Below are 19,234 nucleotides of genomic sequence, written 5' to 3'. Positions count from 1 at the left end.
TCATTTGAACCTCGTGATGAATCCATACTGAGCCATTGGTAAGTTTGATTGTCGATAGCATATTAGTATTCATGTTAAACCTTTATTGATAATATCACCATGTCTTTGGAACAGGTAAAAACAAATTTTCAATCTGATATTTCTTATCCAATTGGTGATGCAACGAACAAGTGTGATGTGGCCCAACCAAGTTCACAAAGTGAAAATGTGCAAGGGAAAGGAGATTTCCCCCAACCCAAAAACAACAACTATCCACTCTACAATTCCTACACCCTCCCAATGGCTATGGTGGATGTATTTCACTTCTCTAAAATGGATTCAAGAGGTTCCAAATGGTTTTAGACCCCCAACCCAATCCTAGCACTCAAATCCTTCAATATTGCCTAGTCAGCCTAATTGCCCCCAACTAGGTCTGCAGTGAGAAAGATCTGAAGTTTTCTCCAAACTTTTCCAAAGAACTCCTCAAACAAAATAGGTTTTCAGATACCCATTTCGACCTTCTTCAACATATGTCAAACTCAATATAGGTTGTTTTGGACTAACAATCAGATCCCCAAACTTGGCACCCTTTTTAAGCATAAAATAGGGTGATTTTACAAAGCAAGTATATGCTTCCCGTACATCCAAAACTTCAGGCTTTCAACAGTCCTCCAAAATGTTCCCAACCAAAGGAAAATCAAATCAATTTGACTCCTTAACCTCTGCAAATAAGAAACCCGCAATTTGGTCTCTTACAAACCCTCAAATCTAGGGCTTTCTCAATGTGTGACTTCCCAGGTCAATATTAACCAAATGAAGGTTGATTCACCATGTCCAAGGTATATGTAGATGATATCTACCATAAAATACCCCTCTCCAATGGATAGATCTCTAGCTGCTACACTCTAGGCATGCATTTCATGCACCTACAACCACAAAAAACCCGTTAGAAGCCTCCATTCGTGCAAACTCCTGCCCAATAATTGTTGGAATGATTGTTTACATTAGAATACAGGTTCATTCCATGGGAATCAGTTTCTTACATCCATGGAATGATCAAATGCTTCCAAAGTGCCCAAAACTTGCACAAATTGTTGCAAAAGTTGCTTGAAATCAGCACTTTTGGTAAAATGAAAACCTATTTGTCTTAATGCACTAGAAATGGTTTAGATATCATCCCAATAGGTTCAAAACATCAAAACAGCAATTAGAAACCAATCCAAACAAAAGATCTAATGCAAAATGCTCAAAAATGGAATTTTTATTGCATTCCAACTGCCAAATCCGTACAATGCTGATGGAATCCGTACAATGCCTTGAATCTGATGATCCTATGCCTTTACCATGCTATATAGGATGAAATACAACTTCCCCAACCATATTCCATTGGTTGGAATCCATAACAAAGGTTAAAACACTCAAATACTAATTTTCCCTCCTAATTCAAAATATAGTTGTTAAGTCTTTCAATTTGAATTAAAAACCTTATTAAAATGTTTTAACTCATACTTTATTTGTTTCTGCCACTTGGGAATTATTATAATACCCCCATAGGACCTATTTGATCCCTCTAACCAATCTAGATCCCTTGTTGGCACTATTGGCCACCCTTACATCATTTTTATGCCTAAATCCTTTATCCGGATCTTTAGGACTTTTCAAGTTAACATTAAATTGTTTATTACATTTAGCCATTATAGGCTTCAACACATTCCAATCCACTTTCAAGGATACCATAGATCCTTTTCTTTTGTTTGCTTCCAAGGTGTGCCTATTTGTTTGCCTAGGTGCTCCTGCACCAATTGGTGACTATAACTATGACAACCTGTATATCTTTTTCTCATTGTTTTTCATGTATACCAAAATTATGATGGTTCCTCTCATATTCAGTGTTCTACTCACCCATTTCAACAGTCGACTCCATGCATAATATATCATCGTTGCTAATATTTAACAGGCTTCCAATGTTATCGCTGTTGTCTTGTATGCTGACTCAGGTCCTCCTTATCGCTGACTGTTTTGGGCATATATTCATTTTAAAAAGTTAATTTCCTTGCTCCATAGTACATTCGATACCAAGCATTTCATTCTGACTTTATTCCCAGCCTTTGTCTTCTATCTCTGGTTATTACGACGTTGCTAATATATGCTCCACAAACAAATCGATGTGTACCAATTTTCATATAGCTGTTTGGTGATTAGATTCTGATACCAATACTGCGAATTGTGTTGGTCAAGGAGATCATTGTTTTACCTTGTCACCTGTAACTAACACACGATGCCATTCCATGTTGCTGACTTTCTCTATGGTTCAGGACCTTCAATTTGAGTGCTACCTGTGTATACTCAACACTGCTGACTTGGAAACTCATGGTGATTCGCCTTTAGTCAATCCACGATGTGGTTGTGCCTTGGTGTTACTTACATATGTTCAAGTCGTTGTTTCTGAGGAAGTCGCTTCTTGACTCTTGTGTTCACCCATCTTTTTTAATACTTTTGTTTGACTATATGTTGCTGCATATATATTAATCTTCTAAACTCTGTCGTCTTTTATAGGTTCATCCTCTGTGGCCAATGATTCTGGTTTTCCATGTTATGTGGATATTATTGTTGTCTTCATAAATAAACTTTCATTGTTATCTGCACCTTTGAATGACACTTGCTATCTGCATTCTGTCAAACACAACCATCCCTATATCTTTTATCGGGCTCCATACACAACTCTTTGACTGTTCATATATTATGACGTTATTGACTTGTTGTGTATAGATGGCATCCTTCCAATTTGTATCAAATGTTTCAAATTGGTTTTGACTTCGATAATTTACAGTCTTCATTATGTGGCTCTGTCTGGCAAACTACCTTTAGACGTTGATTGGCATTTCAATATTGTTGTTATTCAACTTATTACCATCTTTAAATGTAAACAATATTTCCTTATATGCTACTGTTGTCTCCTTCAGATATGTATAAAGGCTTTTTTATATTTCCATAACTTACACAAATATATTCATCTGCTGAAACAAATCCCTCTTGACCTGGAACTCTCAGTGCCATGTATGCATTTGACCGTTCATGTCGCACTATATTCTGATGGGTCTTCTTTCTCAACTGGACAAGTAAATTCCAATCTGTTGTTTTGCAGTGCCTCTGTGTATTTGTTCAGCTCAACTTCTTCATTTTCCCCCTGTGAATGATGTGTAGCTATATATGGTTCTGAACAGTATCGCTCCTTAGTCAATGTATTTGAATGTTACTGCTATTACTGTTTTGACATTACCGTCTGTCTTTGCTTATTCCAGAATTATTATTTTTATTGACAATATTGTTTCCTAAATATGGTATTTACGTTTTTGGTAATCACTGTCAAAACTTTAATCAATCTGATATTCTATTCTTGATGCCAATCTCTGTTAGATGTTGACCATAGTCTTGTGATAACAATTTTCTGGAAATACTGGTCACATTCAACTTATAGTACCATCTGTAAATATAAATTCCTTTTATCCAGTTGTGCATAGTATTTACTCTTCTTCATTTATTGTTGCATCTGTAACTGATTTGTATCATGTAAAGGAGGAACTTGGACACTTCATAATACTATTACATACATCTAATAGAATTGCCTTGTCATGAGTACATATTTTCTTATCTTTTACTATGCTTCTCTTCTATTTCTTCTCAACTAGTCATTTATGTAATGAACACGACCAGTTTGTTATCGTCTTCTATTGCCTTTGACATTGATGATACTGACACTTGCCATGAAGTCCTTTGAAATCAACGACAATACTTCCATCAAGCATAACAAAACATTTTGAGGCAAATGCTACAAATGGAAGTACTAGTAAAGGTCAACGAACTTCTTGAGACCACGCCACACTTAAGATCGACCTTGTTGAGCACCGAACTGGTACTGATCTGTATGACAAAGTGCATAGATGTTTCTCGTTAGTCCTTCGACATATGCTATGTTACGGGCAGTAAGCAATGGTTGATACCCTGCGGTCATAGAGATGGCATCCTCAAGACCATTCTTACAGATAGCATGTCAATGAAGGGTTGGGGGAGAATGTATTGCTGAAGGAGGGCATGGAAGAATTTGGGGAAGACGACATTGTGGCCAACAAATTTTAACATGGTGAATCCTAATTAGCACAATATCAAGCTGATTGGAACATTGATGGTGCAATGGGTGATAATTAGTAACCAACCCTTCATCCTAGACTTTGTTGTAATCCCCCTAAAGAAGAAAGGATATGATGCCCTCTTGGGAAGAGGGTGACTTGTCATGGCAAGAGTGAACCATAATTAGAAGTGAAATACCTTGATGGAAAGCAAAGAAAGAAAGTTTGTTATTGATCTCAAAACGCAAATGGTTGGTGAAGAATTGACATCTTCTTTGGAGCTTGAGTCCGATGGAGAGATGAATGGAATAGATGAGGGAAAGCAAAAGATGGAACCTAGTGAGGAAGGCATTCTAGAACTTGAGGGACACTTTGAGGATGATCTGGATTCAATGAATGGATTCTTACATTAGTAGATGGAGGACTACGAACTATTCCAATGTAATATGTTGCATGTTGATAAAGAATTAGAGAAGGACTTGTTTATGTTGGAGTTCGGGGAATACAAGGAGGGAGAAGCCTAAGTCAATGAGACTTCAGTGCACAAGTTTGATAAGGGGAGAACAATCCTCTCTTCAGATCACAATCCTCAGAGATGAGGCAAATCCCAAACACAAATCAGTAGGGGACGAGTAGAATCGAGTGCTAAAGGCGACAACATTTAAGCTTTATGGAGTACAAGGATCTATTCACATGGACACACAAGGAATGTTAGCATGAATGTTGATGATATTCCTATGGGGGAGTATGGTAGCATTGCTAGAGACATGATTGAGTGCTTATGTGTTGCATTCATGCAGTGTTTGTCATTGATATTAATATATACATTGTTTTGTGAAGGTCACTGTAGTTGCAAAGGAAGATGCATTTGTCATGGTCAATGGTCAACGAGTTGGGTTTTGCGCTCATAGACATGTGTTCGGTAATGTGTGCGGATGCTACCGTTATTTACGCTGAAAGAGATGTAAAGATGTGACAGAGTTATGCGATGTTTTCTGGAGGTAGCTTTCAAAGAGAGTTTCTGGAAAGCGGGTATTGGTAAATTGGTTATATCTTTTAGCAGAGATGGAAGTTTGTTCAATGAACTTAGAGGAAGGTTAGAGGCAATGTCAAGATGCTATGTTTGAAGATGGCGAAATTAGATATGTAGTTTGAGCCCACTTATGAAGTCCATTCAAGGTGTTGTTTCCTCGGAGCTGACTATTTCTAAATATCTTTAAGGAAAGAGTTTAATTATAATGTAACATCTTAATGAGGTCCTATATTACTTATTGTAAATTGAGAAAGCCTCAAGGCTAACTCAATACTTGTTTTAAGTCTTGGTATAAAGGAAAGGTCGTTTCCTTGTGGTAGATCATCAGCGAGATCATTGGGTTGCTTATATGAGCTTGAATTTGAATTTGGCTAAGGTCAAAGTAGAGATTGATGTTGAGAATGTACTGTGAGCTTCAAAGGAACTGTATTTGCAAAGAAGTTGTTTGGTCAGTTCAAAACTTGGATAGATTATCCTAAAGATTGTTTGGTGAAGACAATTTGAGGCTATTTGAACAGTGGGTTTAGTTGTCCTCCTTTCAACTCCTAATAGAGTTGGAATCTCTTGACAAGGACTCATATGTACTAATTTTATTTCATTGGCTCCTAACAGAGTCCATCCTTCACAAGAAACTTTTATATTAGTACATCATCTTGTGAGCATCACTCCCACCGGGGTTTTCCCTCTGTTCAAGGGTTTTCCTATTTAACATATCTGGTGTTATTGTTTGTGGGTATTTTTCTATGGTTGTTGCATCTATTATTTACATGCTTTAGAATTAATAAAGATAATGAGAGTTGTTTTAAATGAATAACTAATTCATTGTCACCCTCTCAGATATCTTGGTGGACTTTACTTTCTGATAATTGGTATCAAAGCGTCAGGTTCTTAAAGAAAAAGTTTAACAACTTGAGGAGATTTATGGCTTCTTATTTTAGGAAAGAAAGCTCAAAGTTTGATGGAATTAATTACGACAGTTGGAAGGAAAAGATGAAGACTCACCTGTTGTGCATGGGTCCTTAATATTGGCTGGTTACATTGATTAAGAAGGATATAATTGATGAAGATAATCTTGACTCCTATGATCAAGATGAAAAAGATCTATTCATGCAAAATATGCTTGCTAAGGAGGCATTATTGTCAGCTCTTTTTGAAACATAATATGGAGAGGTAAAATCTTTAAAGCTTGCACATGAAATTTGGTTTACTTTACAAAAGATATTTGAAGGTGATGAACATGCCAAGAAGGCTAGATTGGAGAGTTGGATATGTATGTTTCAAGATGCTGAAATGCAATAAGATGAAACTATAAGAGGATATTTTGCTAGGATATTTGAGATTGTTATTGGAATTAGAAGTTGTGGTGGAACTATGACAAAAGATGAGATTGTGTGGAAAATTTTGAGGACTTTGACACCTTCTTACCTTCAGAGGGCACAAATGATTGAACAAGTTATACCTTGTACACGTAACTTTACAAAAGAGACTCTTCTTGGAAGATTGCAGCCATATGAATTGTGGATGAAACAAAATGAGGAATTGCCTAGAGTGGAGACTGTTGTCAACATACAAAGAGACAAACCTACATTGACAAGAAGTGCGAGTATAAATGGAGATTATGCTAGTAGTTGAGCAGCAAAGGAAGAAGAAGATAGAAGATTAATAGAGGACTTGCCTCACTAATGAAGAGAGAACCTTAAGGTTACAAAATTCTTGTTTGTTGGACATGTAAAGAACCTAGTCATTATTCTTCTAAATGTCCTAAGAGAGAAAATAAGTTTAAGCCTAGAAAGCCTTACAAGTCAAGGATACTTAAAGAGTGCTTCTTTTTTAATGAGGATGTTGAAGTTAATTTTAAGATGGTGAATTTCCTAGATGATAGTGATGATGAGGATGATGAGATAAGATTTTTGCTATTAAAGAAGAAAGCCCTATAAAAGAAATAAAAGAGGAAGGAAAAGAAGAAAAAGTCTTAGTATCATAGATTGAGATGAAAAAGTCTGATTGGATTATAGATAGTGGTTGTTCCCATCATATGACTAGAGATATGAACGAATTTGTTGAATTCAATAGTTATGATGGAGGAATAGTTAGAGTTGGAAATAATGCAGCTTGTCACATAAAAGGAAAATGATCTATTGCTCTTGATGGAAAGACTAACACTGAGGATGTTTACGTTGTGGATGGATTTAAATATAGTCTTTTTAGTGTTGGACAACTTGTTGACAAGGGATATTAGTTGCAGTTTACAAAGAAAACTTGCATTATCAAGGATAAGAATGACACATTGATTGGTATTGGTACAAGAATAACAGGTAATGTATTTCAGTTGAACCCTACTAAAATGACATGTTTGGTTGCTCAAGTGGATGACAATTGGTTATGACATAATAGATTTTGTCATATCAACTTTGATAACGTTGTGAAGGTCAGTACAACATTTGCAGTTAGAGATTTGCCTAAGATTGTGAAACCTACTAATATGATTTGCAATGAATGTGTGTTAGCAAAGTAGAATAAAAGTTCATTTCCAAGCAATATGCTTACTACTTCAACGAAGTTGGAGATTGTGCATACAAATCTAAGTGGTCCTACAAGAACAAGAGCTTTTAATGGTGAAAGGTACGTTATGCTTCTTATTGATGATTTCACTAGAATGATGTGGGTTGCATTTCTTATAAAGAAATTTGAAGCTTTTGAGAAATTCAAGATATTTAAGATTAGAGTTGAGATTGAATCTGGTTTGATGATCAAATGGTTTAGATCAAATAGAGGAGGAGAATTTATTTCAAATGAATTTAACAACTTTTGTGAGGATAATGATATAAAGAGACAACTTTCAATCCCTAAGACTCTGCAACAGAATGAGATAGCATAAAGAAGGAACATATCAGTGACAAAAGTAGCTAGAGCAATGATGTTTGAGAACATGCATGAGATATCTTTTGGAGAGAAGCAGTGAATACAGTAGTGTACGCTATGAATAGAGTGCAAATTAGACAAGACACTGGTAAGACACCTTATGAACTTTGGTTTGGACATACACCTCCTATGAAATATTTTAGAATATTTGAAAGTGTGTTGTATTGAAAGAAATGATGGTATTGGGAAGTTTCATTCTAGAAGTGATGAAGTAATATTTCTTGGTTATTCATCAAAGAGTAAAGTATATAGATGTTTTAATTAGAAACTGAAGACAATTGTTGAAAGCACTAATGTGAGAGTTGATGAAAACTTTAGAATTCAAGAAAGGATACTTGATTATAATTTTGATGAAGAGACTAACCAAAGGACTAACAATCATAATGTTGAGTAGTAAGTATTTTATGAAACTCACTGATTTGCAGACTAAATTACAAAGAGAAGAATAGAGAGAACCTAGATTTGAGCCTAGAGTAGAAATTAGAATTGAGCAAGTGATACCTAACATAAATGTGGCAAAGAATCACCCTGTTGAACAAATCATTGGAAGTGTGAACAAAGGAGGTATGACAAGAAACAAGGTTAGTGAAGATTTGTTTTTTATTTCTCAAGTTGAAACTAAGAATGCTGATGAAGCTTGTAAATATGACTTTTGGATAAAAGCCATGAAAGAAGAATCAGAGTAGATTGAAAAGAACAAAACTTGGGAATTGGTTCATAGACCTGAAGAATGTTATTGGAACTAAATGGGTATTTATAAACAAGGTGAAGTTGTGAGAAATAAAACAAGACTAGTTTGTAAAGGATATTCATAGCAAGAAGGAATTGATTTTGAGGAAACTTTTGCACCTATTGCTAGATTAGAAGCAGTAAGAATGTTTTTGGCAGATGCAACTAACAAGAACTTCAAAGTTTCTCAAATGGATATTGAGTCAGCTTTTTTGAATGGAGAACTTGAAGTATATTGAACAACCTATTGGCTTTCCTTTGATCAAAGAAAAGGATATGGTTTGTAGATTTAAGAAGGCATTGTATAGACTGAAACAAACACCTAGAGCTCGGCATGCAAGATTGGATAAACACTTGGCAAACTTGGGATTTGTGAAAGGTAATGCTGATAGTAATTTATACTTGAGAAAGAATGTAGATGGTTTGTTGATTGTTATAGTATTTGTTGATGACATTTTTTTGGAGGTAATGATGAAGCTAGAAAGACATTTTTAGAAGAGATGAAGAGAATTTGAGATGAGTATGATTGGGGAGATGAAATATTTCTTGCGATTGCAGATTGTACAAAACAAAGATGGCATTTTCATGTCACAAGCCAAGAATCTTAAAGATTTGTTGAAGAGATTTGGATTGGAGAATTGTAAATCTATTGGAACACCTATGATAATTGGGTGTAAGTTATTTAGCAAAGTTGAATCCCCTAGTGTAGGACAAACAAAAGTACAAATCTATTTGATTGGTGGATTGCAGTATTTGTGATGCAGGAGCATCCTGGGTTGTCTTGATATCCTGCTCATCTTTGTTTATTATGTCAGTTGTTCCGAGTTTCAATTGTGGTTGAGTACCAGTATCGACCGAGTCCCTATGTTGGTCGAGCTCCTATGATCGCCGAGTTGGCCTGGTGTTTCTTCTGATACTCAGTTCCTTCTTTGATCGAGTTTGTCTATGATTGGTTCTTAGTGAGAGCTTACTTGTTCATTTAATTTGAGTTGGGAATTTAATGTAAGGATCGTGCATTGGGATGCATGCAGACCATTATGAGGTAGACTTTCTCTTATGTAAAGATCTAGAATCTTTTGTAAGTCGTTTTGGCAAGTAAAATTAGCGAGCCTAGTTTAGGTTTAGAGGTATGAGATAAAGTAGAAGAATTGCAGAATTAGCGAGTTAGAGTTTGGATATCTTATCGTAGTTATATCACGTTGGATGCATTTTGATGTATATCTGATCATTTTATTGGTCCTAACCTGGAAGGCCTCATAGTCAGGTGTATTTGCGAATCATTTGATGAATCAATAAGACCTTTGTTGTTTCTCTCTCTTTGGTGTTGCTCTTTGTGTTTTGCTTCCATTGTGTGTACTCAGCAAGGTGTTTGGACAATTAGGTGTGCCTTTGGCCCTAATTCTCCATCCATCCCTACGTCAATTTGACACATACCAAACCTGATATAGCTAATGCAGTTGGAATTGTGGCAAGATTCCAAGTAGATCCTTAAGAGACATACCTTGCAGCAATAAAACCGAATTTTCAGATACTTGAAAGGAGCTCTTGATTATGGTTTATGGTATGACAGATTACATGATTTCAAATTGTGTGCATACATTGATGTTGATTGGGCAGGAAGTGTAGATGATAGAAAGAGTACCAGTGGTGGAGCATTCTTCTTAAGAGGAAGATTGGTTTCTTGGTTGAGAAAGAAACAAGATCGCATATATAGTTATTTATTATGCATTTCAATATTATTTCATATACTTAATTGATTATCTGAGACTATATATATATATACAAATACTAAGTTACCGATGTGTCAACTCAGGAAGGGGGTGCAAACTGGTGCGTCTATGCAGGAGGAGGTGTGGTGGATGCTGGCAGGAAACGTCATTGTCTCTTGCAAATGCACACAGGGTGCTCTGGAGAGCATCCGGGCACATCCCGTGAGCATTATGTTGTTTCCACCGCCTAGTCACTTAAGTGACTTAAAAAACATGTGCTCTAAATGGTTTTTTTTGTATTTTTTTCTTCTATTTGCCTCACAACCCTAAAACGGCCCTAAAAGAGGCCATTCATTGCCCATTCTTCTCGATTTTTTTTCAGCTGGGCTCGCTACTCATTTTGGTCTCCATTGTGAAATTCTGAAAGCAATGTCATTAGTTTTGAAGAAGATCATTTGTAGGGTGTCCATTGAGCTTCCACAAATGACGAATAAGCATCTAAGGTAAGCATTCGATTTGTTTCATGAGTTTTTTTAGTGATTTTTTTAGTTCATGAATTTTTCAAGTTTTAGGAGAAATTTTTCAAGATATTTTTTTTTCTTGTAAAGAAATGAAGGAGTAAGTTTTTTTAAACATTCTTATTAGATTTATAGTTTCTATTGTGCAAGAATGGCCACTACTGATAGTCAAAGTTTAGCAACAGGGTAAGAACGAAGTGATAACTTCGATATTGATGTGGCATCTCCATTATGGAGACGCACCACAAGATTATCACAGGTTATTGGAGATGGGTCATACATTTGGAGATACAATATATATCATAGTAAACCATTCAACAACTCAAATTGTTGAGTCAAAGCTCATATTATGGGCCCTACTGGTAAAGGAATAACATTGTGCAAGGGAAGTAAAGATGGAAAAAGGTTGAGCGATGCACAGTTAGCCAGATTCATGAAAGAACAAGAGGCTGCTGATCGTTTAGTGAGCAAATCAAAAACAAGTTTGTACAAACCTTCATCTACAAAGAGCAAAGTGAACGTGCCTACTGATCATGTTGCATCCTCCAAACATCCATTCTTGGAAGTGGGAGAGGAGGATGATGAAGTAGAAGTTATTGTTACTTAATTTTAACACATGTTAAAATTCAGTCCTGAAAATTAAAAAAATTTATTTGCTAAAAGCACTTTTTATTTGATATTTGAAAGAATATAAATGTTCTCGAATATACAATTGATATTTTACAAAAGAATGAAATGCTGAAAGTGAAACATCTCACACAAGTTGTGAGTTTAACTTTACTACTACCTTTCATACATATTCAAAATATGTAAAACAATACATATAAAGGTAGGGTTAGAGGTAACCAGTCATTGCCTTTTCAGCTTCTGACTGGTTATATGATCTTCGATGTTGCTCCTGGTCCAGCTCTCGATCTGGCAGTTCCTGGTCTTCGTTTTCCTGCATGGGAAAAAGTGGGGTTAGATCTTAATAGATCTAAGCAATGACTGACTATCTACAACTATGTACCCACACATGTAATACCTTTCCTATTTTGAATATATAAAAAAAACCAGAAAGTATAATGTTAAAGGGACATATTAACTCTGATATGAAACCTTTCATATAATCACAAACAAGCATGTTGATCTCAATCGGAACAGGTGCAAATCATAGAAGGGTAGTTTATGAGTGTCACGAGCCCGTGCTCGGACCTCATGAAATACCATTTCAAATATCAAGAAAATGAAAAGAGTGAGTTGCTGGAAAACAGAGCACAAAGACAAGGAACAGATGGGATTGGAAAGAGGAACTCAAGAAGAAGTTTTGAAAGGAAACCTTCAATGCTTTGTCCAAATGCAACATCAAAGAAGATCAATTATTATAACATCCATGATAATAGACCAAAAGTTATCTGTGCTACTATCAACAAGCAAATATGACCCTGCATATAATAAAGCCAATCTTGTACTGATTCATCACCAAGTTATTATGGTTCCAACAGTAAATTTTCCAATACTCTTAATGTGAGTCCTGATGCAACAGTCAGCAGATATAGGAGCAAAGACAGAGAAATGTAGGAGTAATCACAAGCAGAGATAAGAACAAAGCGAAAATTGCTAACAGTACAATAGATCAGTCAGATACATGGAAATATTTAAAAGCACGATGCAGTAGCAAGAAGCAAAATATAGATGCAGAAAGATATCATTTCAGAACAATGCAGTGAGTACAAAGTTTAAAAGTGCAGAAAAGACAGAAATGTGTATAAAAAATTGAAACCTTTTTGAAGCAGCTGCAAACAGCATCATATTACATGCATTTTCACAAAAATATATAATCAGGTAATGCTGAAGATGAAAGCTTTTAAAAAAACAAAACCCTTGCAGACGGTTTCAATATTGGCTATTCAACAATGGAAATTTGCAAATACTCTCAAAGATTACATGATTGTTCACATCTAGAATCAGCAACTTCGTCCTTTTAGCTATTGGAAAAGAATGCATTGTAGATGCTACAAAGAAAACAATGTCTAGTCATCATGCTAACTCTTCTTTTTCTAATTCTAATATTAACATCATAATCATAAAACCTTATCATTAGAAACAGTTTCTGCAAATACAGAAGATGCTGCTACTGTCAATCTTGACAAAAAGGAAGCGAAAATGGACATTGATTCTGTACAATTACCAAGGTCGAACGATTGTCCATTGGAATCTGATAAAAAATTTCAGAATATTGAAGCACAAAACAGTAAAACTTTGAAAGATGAAATACACTGCATAAACCCCATTTGGGTTTTAAAACCTCTATGTTAAAATGATAAAACTGGGGTGTATATGTAACAGGGATGAAAACAGATACAGCGTGAGCAGAAGTGCCCATATAAATCTTAAAAGGGCAGAACGTGTGTGGGTGAGGTTAACAAAGTTCCTGCTCTTGTGGATTCATTGATGGAAAAATCAGGAATTGGGAGTAAGAAAGAAGAACGATTTTCTTATACAATGAAGTGCTGCTTTTGGCAATGATAAATGAATACAACATGTTAAGGCAGAAAAGATAAAAGACGTCAAAGACTGGAGGACAGCAAGAATATAGTAGCAGATCAAGAAAAAACTCAAGAAGTTTTTTTTATTAACTCGGCCATGGCATTTAATCAAAGCGAATCACGCTGACCCAGCAAATGACGGCTCCAAATATCATCTACAGCTGCAAATAAAAGAATGATGCCCACTTAAAAATCAATAACGAGCAGCTACAGGCAAGATTACAAGAGGAAATCAGAACAAACACCAAATTTCCTTCATGGACTGGGGGCATAAAAAATCGCATATTCAGCATATATTCAGAAAATCGCAACAAGCAGAGTAGAAGACCCAAAATGGCTACTCAAAACCCTGTAAATCCAAGCAAAATGTTACTTGCGAATATGTTCAAACATGGCGGCTACACCAAAAATGTGCTTCCATTGATGACTAAGTTAAGCAAAGCAAGTCACAGTTGGTGGATGAAAAGAAAACGCTTGATATTGAATGATCCAGCAAACATCTCATGGCGGCATGCACAGAAAACCCTCATTATCTCCTCATAGCTTCCAAAATGAGTGCATCGAAAATGAAGGCATTTTTAGGGTATTCACAATATATCTTGCCCTTAATCGTTTTTATAAACTTTTGGAGTCCAATGCATTGCATGGGTTTTTATTTCCCATTTCTTTCCAATGTCTTATACATGCCACAGGTTATGAGTTGTATTTTTTTTGCAAAAATCTTATGTAAAGTAAAAATATATAATAGTGCTCTTATAAACTATTTTATATTTTTATTAAATTTGCAAACCTTTACAACATGTGTCCCTTATATAATTCATTGTTTTACTATGTCTAACACTTAGGATAAGTGTGACGTGTTTAAAGGAGGAGAAATATTAGCTGAAGACTAAGTACTTCAAATCTTTTTGAGTCATGAGGAGGGATTATAGGGATTTCAACTTGGGTCGGATTTGGTTTGAATAGTTATTTTTGGGGGTCTTTATGATCAGTTAGAGTTTTGTAAGGGCAGTTAAAGGTGAGTCATAGGTTTTGTTTTGACTTAGTAGGGTTATAAGGTAGTGAGTCATCTTTTTTGATAAGATTTGATTCCTTTTTTGTAGCCTTGTTTCCTGATTTTGACCCTCAAGAGTTTGTATTTAGTATTCTGAAATTGTGAGACCAAAGGATGGATGAATGTAGTTCTGAAAGGAGAGAAGATTATTGTGACATTCCATTGTCCTTTGTATGCTCATTTTTCTGAGTTGTATTTTTTGAAGTTGATGTTCTTTGACCTTTGAAGGCATAATACAGTTAGCTTGATCTACTCTGGGACTCATTTTTTGTGTGCAAGGTTGGTGATTGATGTTTATTTTCTATGTTTTTTCTCAAGAACCTTTAAATTTATGTCTCATTTTCGCACCTATCTGTGTTAGTAAAATCATTATGCATAGGTCATAAGTTGTGAATTTAATGGAATAATATTGATTATGGTTTATATCTTTTGATATTATTCATTAAAGCCTTCTTTTGAAACACTTTATATGCAGAGATTTTCATCAAAGTTGTATCTCATAGTTGATTGTATGTCATAACATTGTGTCATTAACATATCAAATCCTTCATCTTGTTTTGGTGCATCACCTTTTTCGATTTAAATAATCCTCTTTTTCGTACTTCCTAACCCTTTTTCTCATAAGTTCATAGTATAGGTGGAGCATCACATAGCATCAAATAGGAACCGGCCTAGAATTCAGAGGTTTAGTCACCTACATAGTTTACCCACAAACTCGTGATTGTTCCCATGTTCACCAGAATTTCTAAGTATTTAGGTGCTTAGTTTTAGGGTGCAAATTCTGGTGCTAATAGTTATTACTCACAAAAGAGGTCCGTTGGATCAAGCATTCAAAATGGAGGCAAGAGAGATTGTTGATGAAGCAATTGCATGTTGCCTTTATGCCAATGGTCTTCCTTTCAGTTTGGTAAGATCGCCATATTGGAGGGAAATGGTTGTAGCCATCCTTAGGGCACCAGTTGATTACATTAGCCTCGGGTGTGAAAAGGTGTGTACTACTCTTTTGCAAAAAGAAAAGATTTCTATAGATGATGCTCTTCAACCAATTAGGACATTTTGGAAAACTTCCGACATAACTATTGTATCTGATGGATGGAAAGATACAAGAAATCGACCATTGATAAATGTGATTGCAGTGTCCCCCAAAGGGGCAATTTTTTTGAGGGCTATTGATTGTGAAGGACAAGTTAAGGATTCACAATTCATTTCTAGAAATCTCATTGAGACAACAGAGGTGGTGGGTAGTGAGAATGTGGTCCAGGTGGTAATAGATAATGCCACGAATTGTAGGGGTGCAAGTGCTTTGGTTGAGTCTCGATACGACCATATTTTTTGGACACCATGCACCATACACTCTCTCAACTTGGTCATGCAACAAATTGGCACCCAAATAGATTGGGTGAAGCAAATATATCGAGAGGGAGAGGAGATACAAATGTTTGTGACAAACCACCACATGTCACAATCTATATTCAAATCATTCACCAAGTTGGAGTTGTTGAAGGTAGATTTAAAATTGTAATTATTTAGTTTCATTTATTTATTTATTTTGAATAAGTTTTATATTCATGTTCAACATCAAATTTCCTGTTTATAACTTCGTTTTATATTTGATGTCATATTGTCAACTTGCTTATAGGTAGCTGAGACTAGATTTGCATCTCATACTATTGTTCTGAAACAACTCCTCAAGGTGAAATCAGTATTGGGCCAAATGGTTATTTGTAACCAATGGGCTATATGAAAGACTTCAAATTCAAAGAGCGCCTTAAAGGTTAGGGGTATAATCTTGGATGAGCATTGGTGGGCTCGTGTGCGATTTGTGTTGGATTTCACCGAGCCTATCATGACTATGCTATGCTTTGCCGATACAGATGCACCTTGCTTGGGGGATGTGTACGATGGCATGGACACCATGGTATAAAAGGTAAAGCTTCCCATGCAAGCACATGAAACTAACCCCACAAAATGCGAAGCCCTGTGCAAAAAGGTGGAGGATATCATTCATCATCATTGGGAGAGGATGACTATCCCATTGCACCTCCTTGCATATGCCTTATCTCCAAGGTACTATAGGCAGGAAACACTTGCTATGTCAGATAGAATTGTACCATATGCGGATGAAGAAGTTGCTACTGGGTGCTACACTACATTTGCAAGACTCTTCCCAGATGATGAAATACACAAAAAGGTGAGGCAAGAATTTGGCTTATTTGCTTTAGGATCAAAACTTACTCCATATGCAATAAAGGACCAAAATGACATGGGAGCTATCACATGGTGGTACATGTATGGTCAGCCATTCAAGCATCTACAACCTCTTGCAATCAAGATCCTCTTACAAGTAAGTTTTCATTTATTTAATTATTTATTTCTAGCAATGTATTTTACACTTTAGTGTTTAACATTCTCTAATTTGCTTTTCATTTGTATGTTTAATTTTAAAATTTTAAAATTTTATGAACACTATTCAGGTTGTAAGTTCTTCTTCTGCTGAACAGAATTGGAGTACATACTCCTATATCCATTCAGTAAACGCAACTGGTTGGGCTCAAAGAAAGTTGAGGACTTGGTTTATATACATACTGACTTGTTTCTTTTGTCATGTAAGGAGGATGGATACAAGGAAGGGTCAACCAAGCTTTGGGATGTAGCCCCTGAATCTGTAGACTTGGATGCAACACTTCAAAATCTTACTGTGATGATGGATGATGATATTGATAACATCATAGCACGTGCATCTAGCACAATTAGAACCATGCATGGTTCAAATGAATTTGCAAGTGTTGTAGCAGGAGGAGATGATGACAATGTGGATTCTTTTGAGAATCCTTATGATTCTGAATGACTGAATGTGATTTGTGATGCTTGAGCCTTGACTCTTGATTGATCAACATTGAATCATGAACTATGTTTTGATTTTGTAATTCAAATTGCGTTGAAATCTTGATGTTTTGATTACTGTTATTTCAATTTGATTATGATAATGACTCAATGAATGGTTTATTTTTGTATATTTGATATTTCTTGTATTTCTTTGCATACATTGTCATAAATTATAGTTGACAACTTTATATATATATACACTTGTGTACGGACGCACCCAAACGCATCCAAAATCCCCCTAAAAAAATCCACACATCCATGCATCAGCACCCCGCACCCGCATCAGCATCAGAACCAGAATTGGTAACTTAGGATAGATAGATAGATAGATAGTTACTGATTATGCATTTCAGTGTAATTTCATATACTTCATTGATTATCTGAGAATATAATACACACACACGCACACACAATCAAAAAGGCTATCAGGACTCCTGTCTGATGTAGAGTTAAACATAATTATATCACTAAAGTGATGTCCCTGTAGGGATCGCTGACTGAGAAATATATCAATCACAAGGCAATGTATTATCTTCAGCAGAGATTGGTGATGAAAGTGAGTTATAGTTTAAAGACTTAAGAATATACTGACATTAAAATACATACAAACTACAGTATAATTATATATCAGAATTCTATATTAAAGTTATACTCAGAATTCTGTATCAGAACCATTGCTGATCTGTATAGTTATAGATAAGAAATAAGTATAACCTATCTCTATAAGAGATCCTATTACATTTACAGAGGAGAACAGACCAACCAGTTGTATATTTTATATATTTCCATCCATGTTGCTTTTCAACTGTGTGGTATCCAAATTTTTCCAAAAAAATTCTGCTTGATCTCTATCCCATTTAGCTGCAATTTAGTTCTGAAACTGTCTATCAATTGCTCACTTGTTCCAACTGATCAATGATTGCAAAAGTATAGTTAAACTTTTTGAAAACGGTTGAGAATAGAGAATGCTGAAAAAACTAATCCATGATTTCACAGAAAATGATACCAAATAAATAAAATAATATTAATGGTCATTTGGGATATCAAATTAAATTTCAATATATTGGTTTATAATGCCATCTCTTCCATTTACGATACAATCAACTGATCTGCCTGACCAACTAACTACCCACCTAACATACTAACATTTATTTAATTACAAATGCCCTTATATTCTAGCACAACTAGCATTGATGCTGTGGTTATTCCTTTTGTAAATTCTAAAAGGTGTTAGGTTTTGTCAATAAAGCCCTGGTAAAATCTCGCAATATTGTATTACCCAGATTCATGTGTATGTATATCAAGAAGCGTGCATGCACCAGATGAAGGTAACTAATGCTGGTAGCATTTCTACAAGTTAGGATTTAGTGGCAGCAATCATGCTTGCTTTTTTAATTTTTCCTGTTTGAGCAGCAGCTTATGAGAAATGGGGTTCTAGTGATGATTTGAGAATATTGACTATTTACTGTGCTGATCAGTTCTATAGGATATTCATTTATTGTCTGCACTTTTTTTGTGAACTTATGCTGAGATGATGTGTTGGCTATCCTGGCAGATGGGGTTGTGATGCCAGCATGGTTCGACCTTTATGAGATACCAGTCACAGTGGTAAGATCTTTCTTATTGCACAAGCATTTCCTTTTTAGTTTAAAGGACAAATAAGATGTGCTGGCATGGTTCTGTAATTGATTTGTATGCCTAATGTTTAAAGCCAATGTGACCTAATCAATACAAAATACTCCATAACAG

The 19,234-nt window shown here is 35.5% G+C and overlaps 1 protein-coding gene across 2 annotated transcripts in view; it reads left to right on the top strand.

Moving 5' to 3' along the window:
- The window catches only part of LOC149564559 (putative carboxylesterase Os04g0669500), a 95,052-nt gene that overhangs the window by 21,714 nt on the left and 54,104 nt on the right, over positions 1-19,234 (top strand). For both annotated transcript variants that reach the window (XR_016361855.1, XM_089818113.1), the window contains exon 2: positions 19,041-19,093. Coding sequence is in view for 1 of the 2 variants with exons in the window: in XM_089818113.1 (XP_089674239.1) it covers positions 19,041-19,093 (53 nt within the window). In the remaining variant the exon portion in view is untranslated. The remainder of the gene's footprint in view (positions 1-19,040; positions 19,094-19,234) is intronic.

The sequence above is a fragment of the Cupressus sempervirens genome, chromosome 3 (genome assembly GCF_028749045.1).
Source record: "Cupressus sempervirens isolate cs-2001-9-10 chromosome 3, ASM2874904v1, whole genome shotgun sequence".
NCBI classification, from domain to species: domain Eukaryota; kingdom Viridiplantae; phylum Streptophyta; class Pinopsida; order Cupressales; family Cupressaceae; genus Cupressus; species Cupressus sempervirens.
The sequence above is the reverse complement of the archived record's forward strand: the minus strand, read 5'-3'. Positions and strand labels throughout refer to the sequence as shown.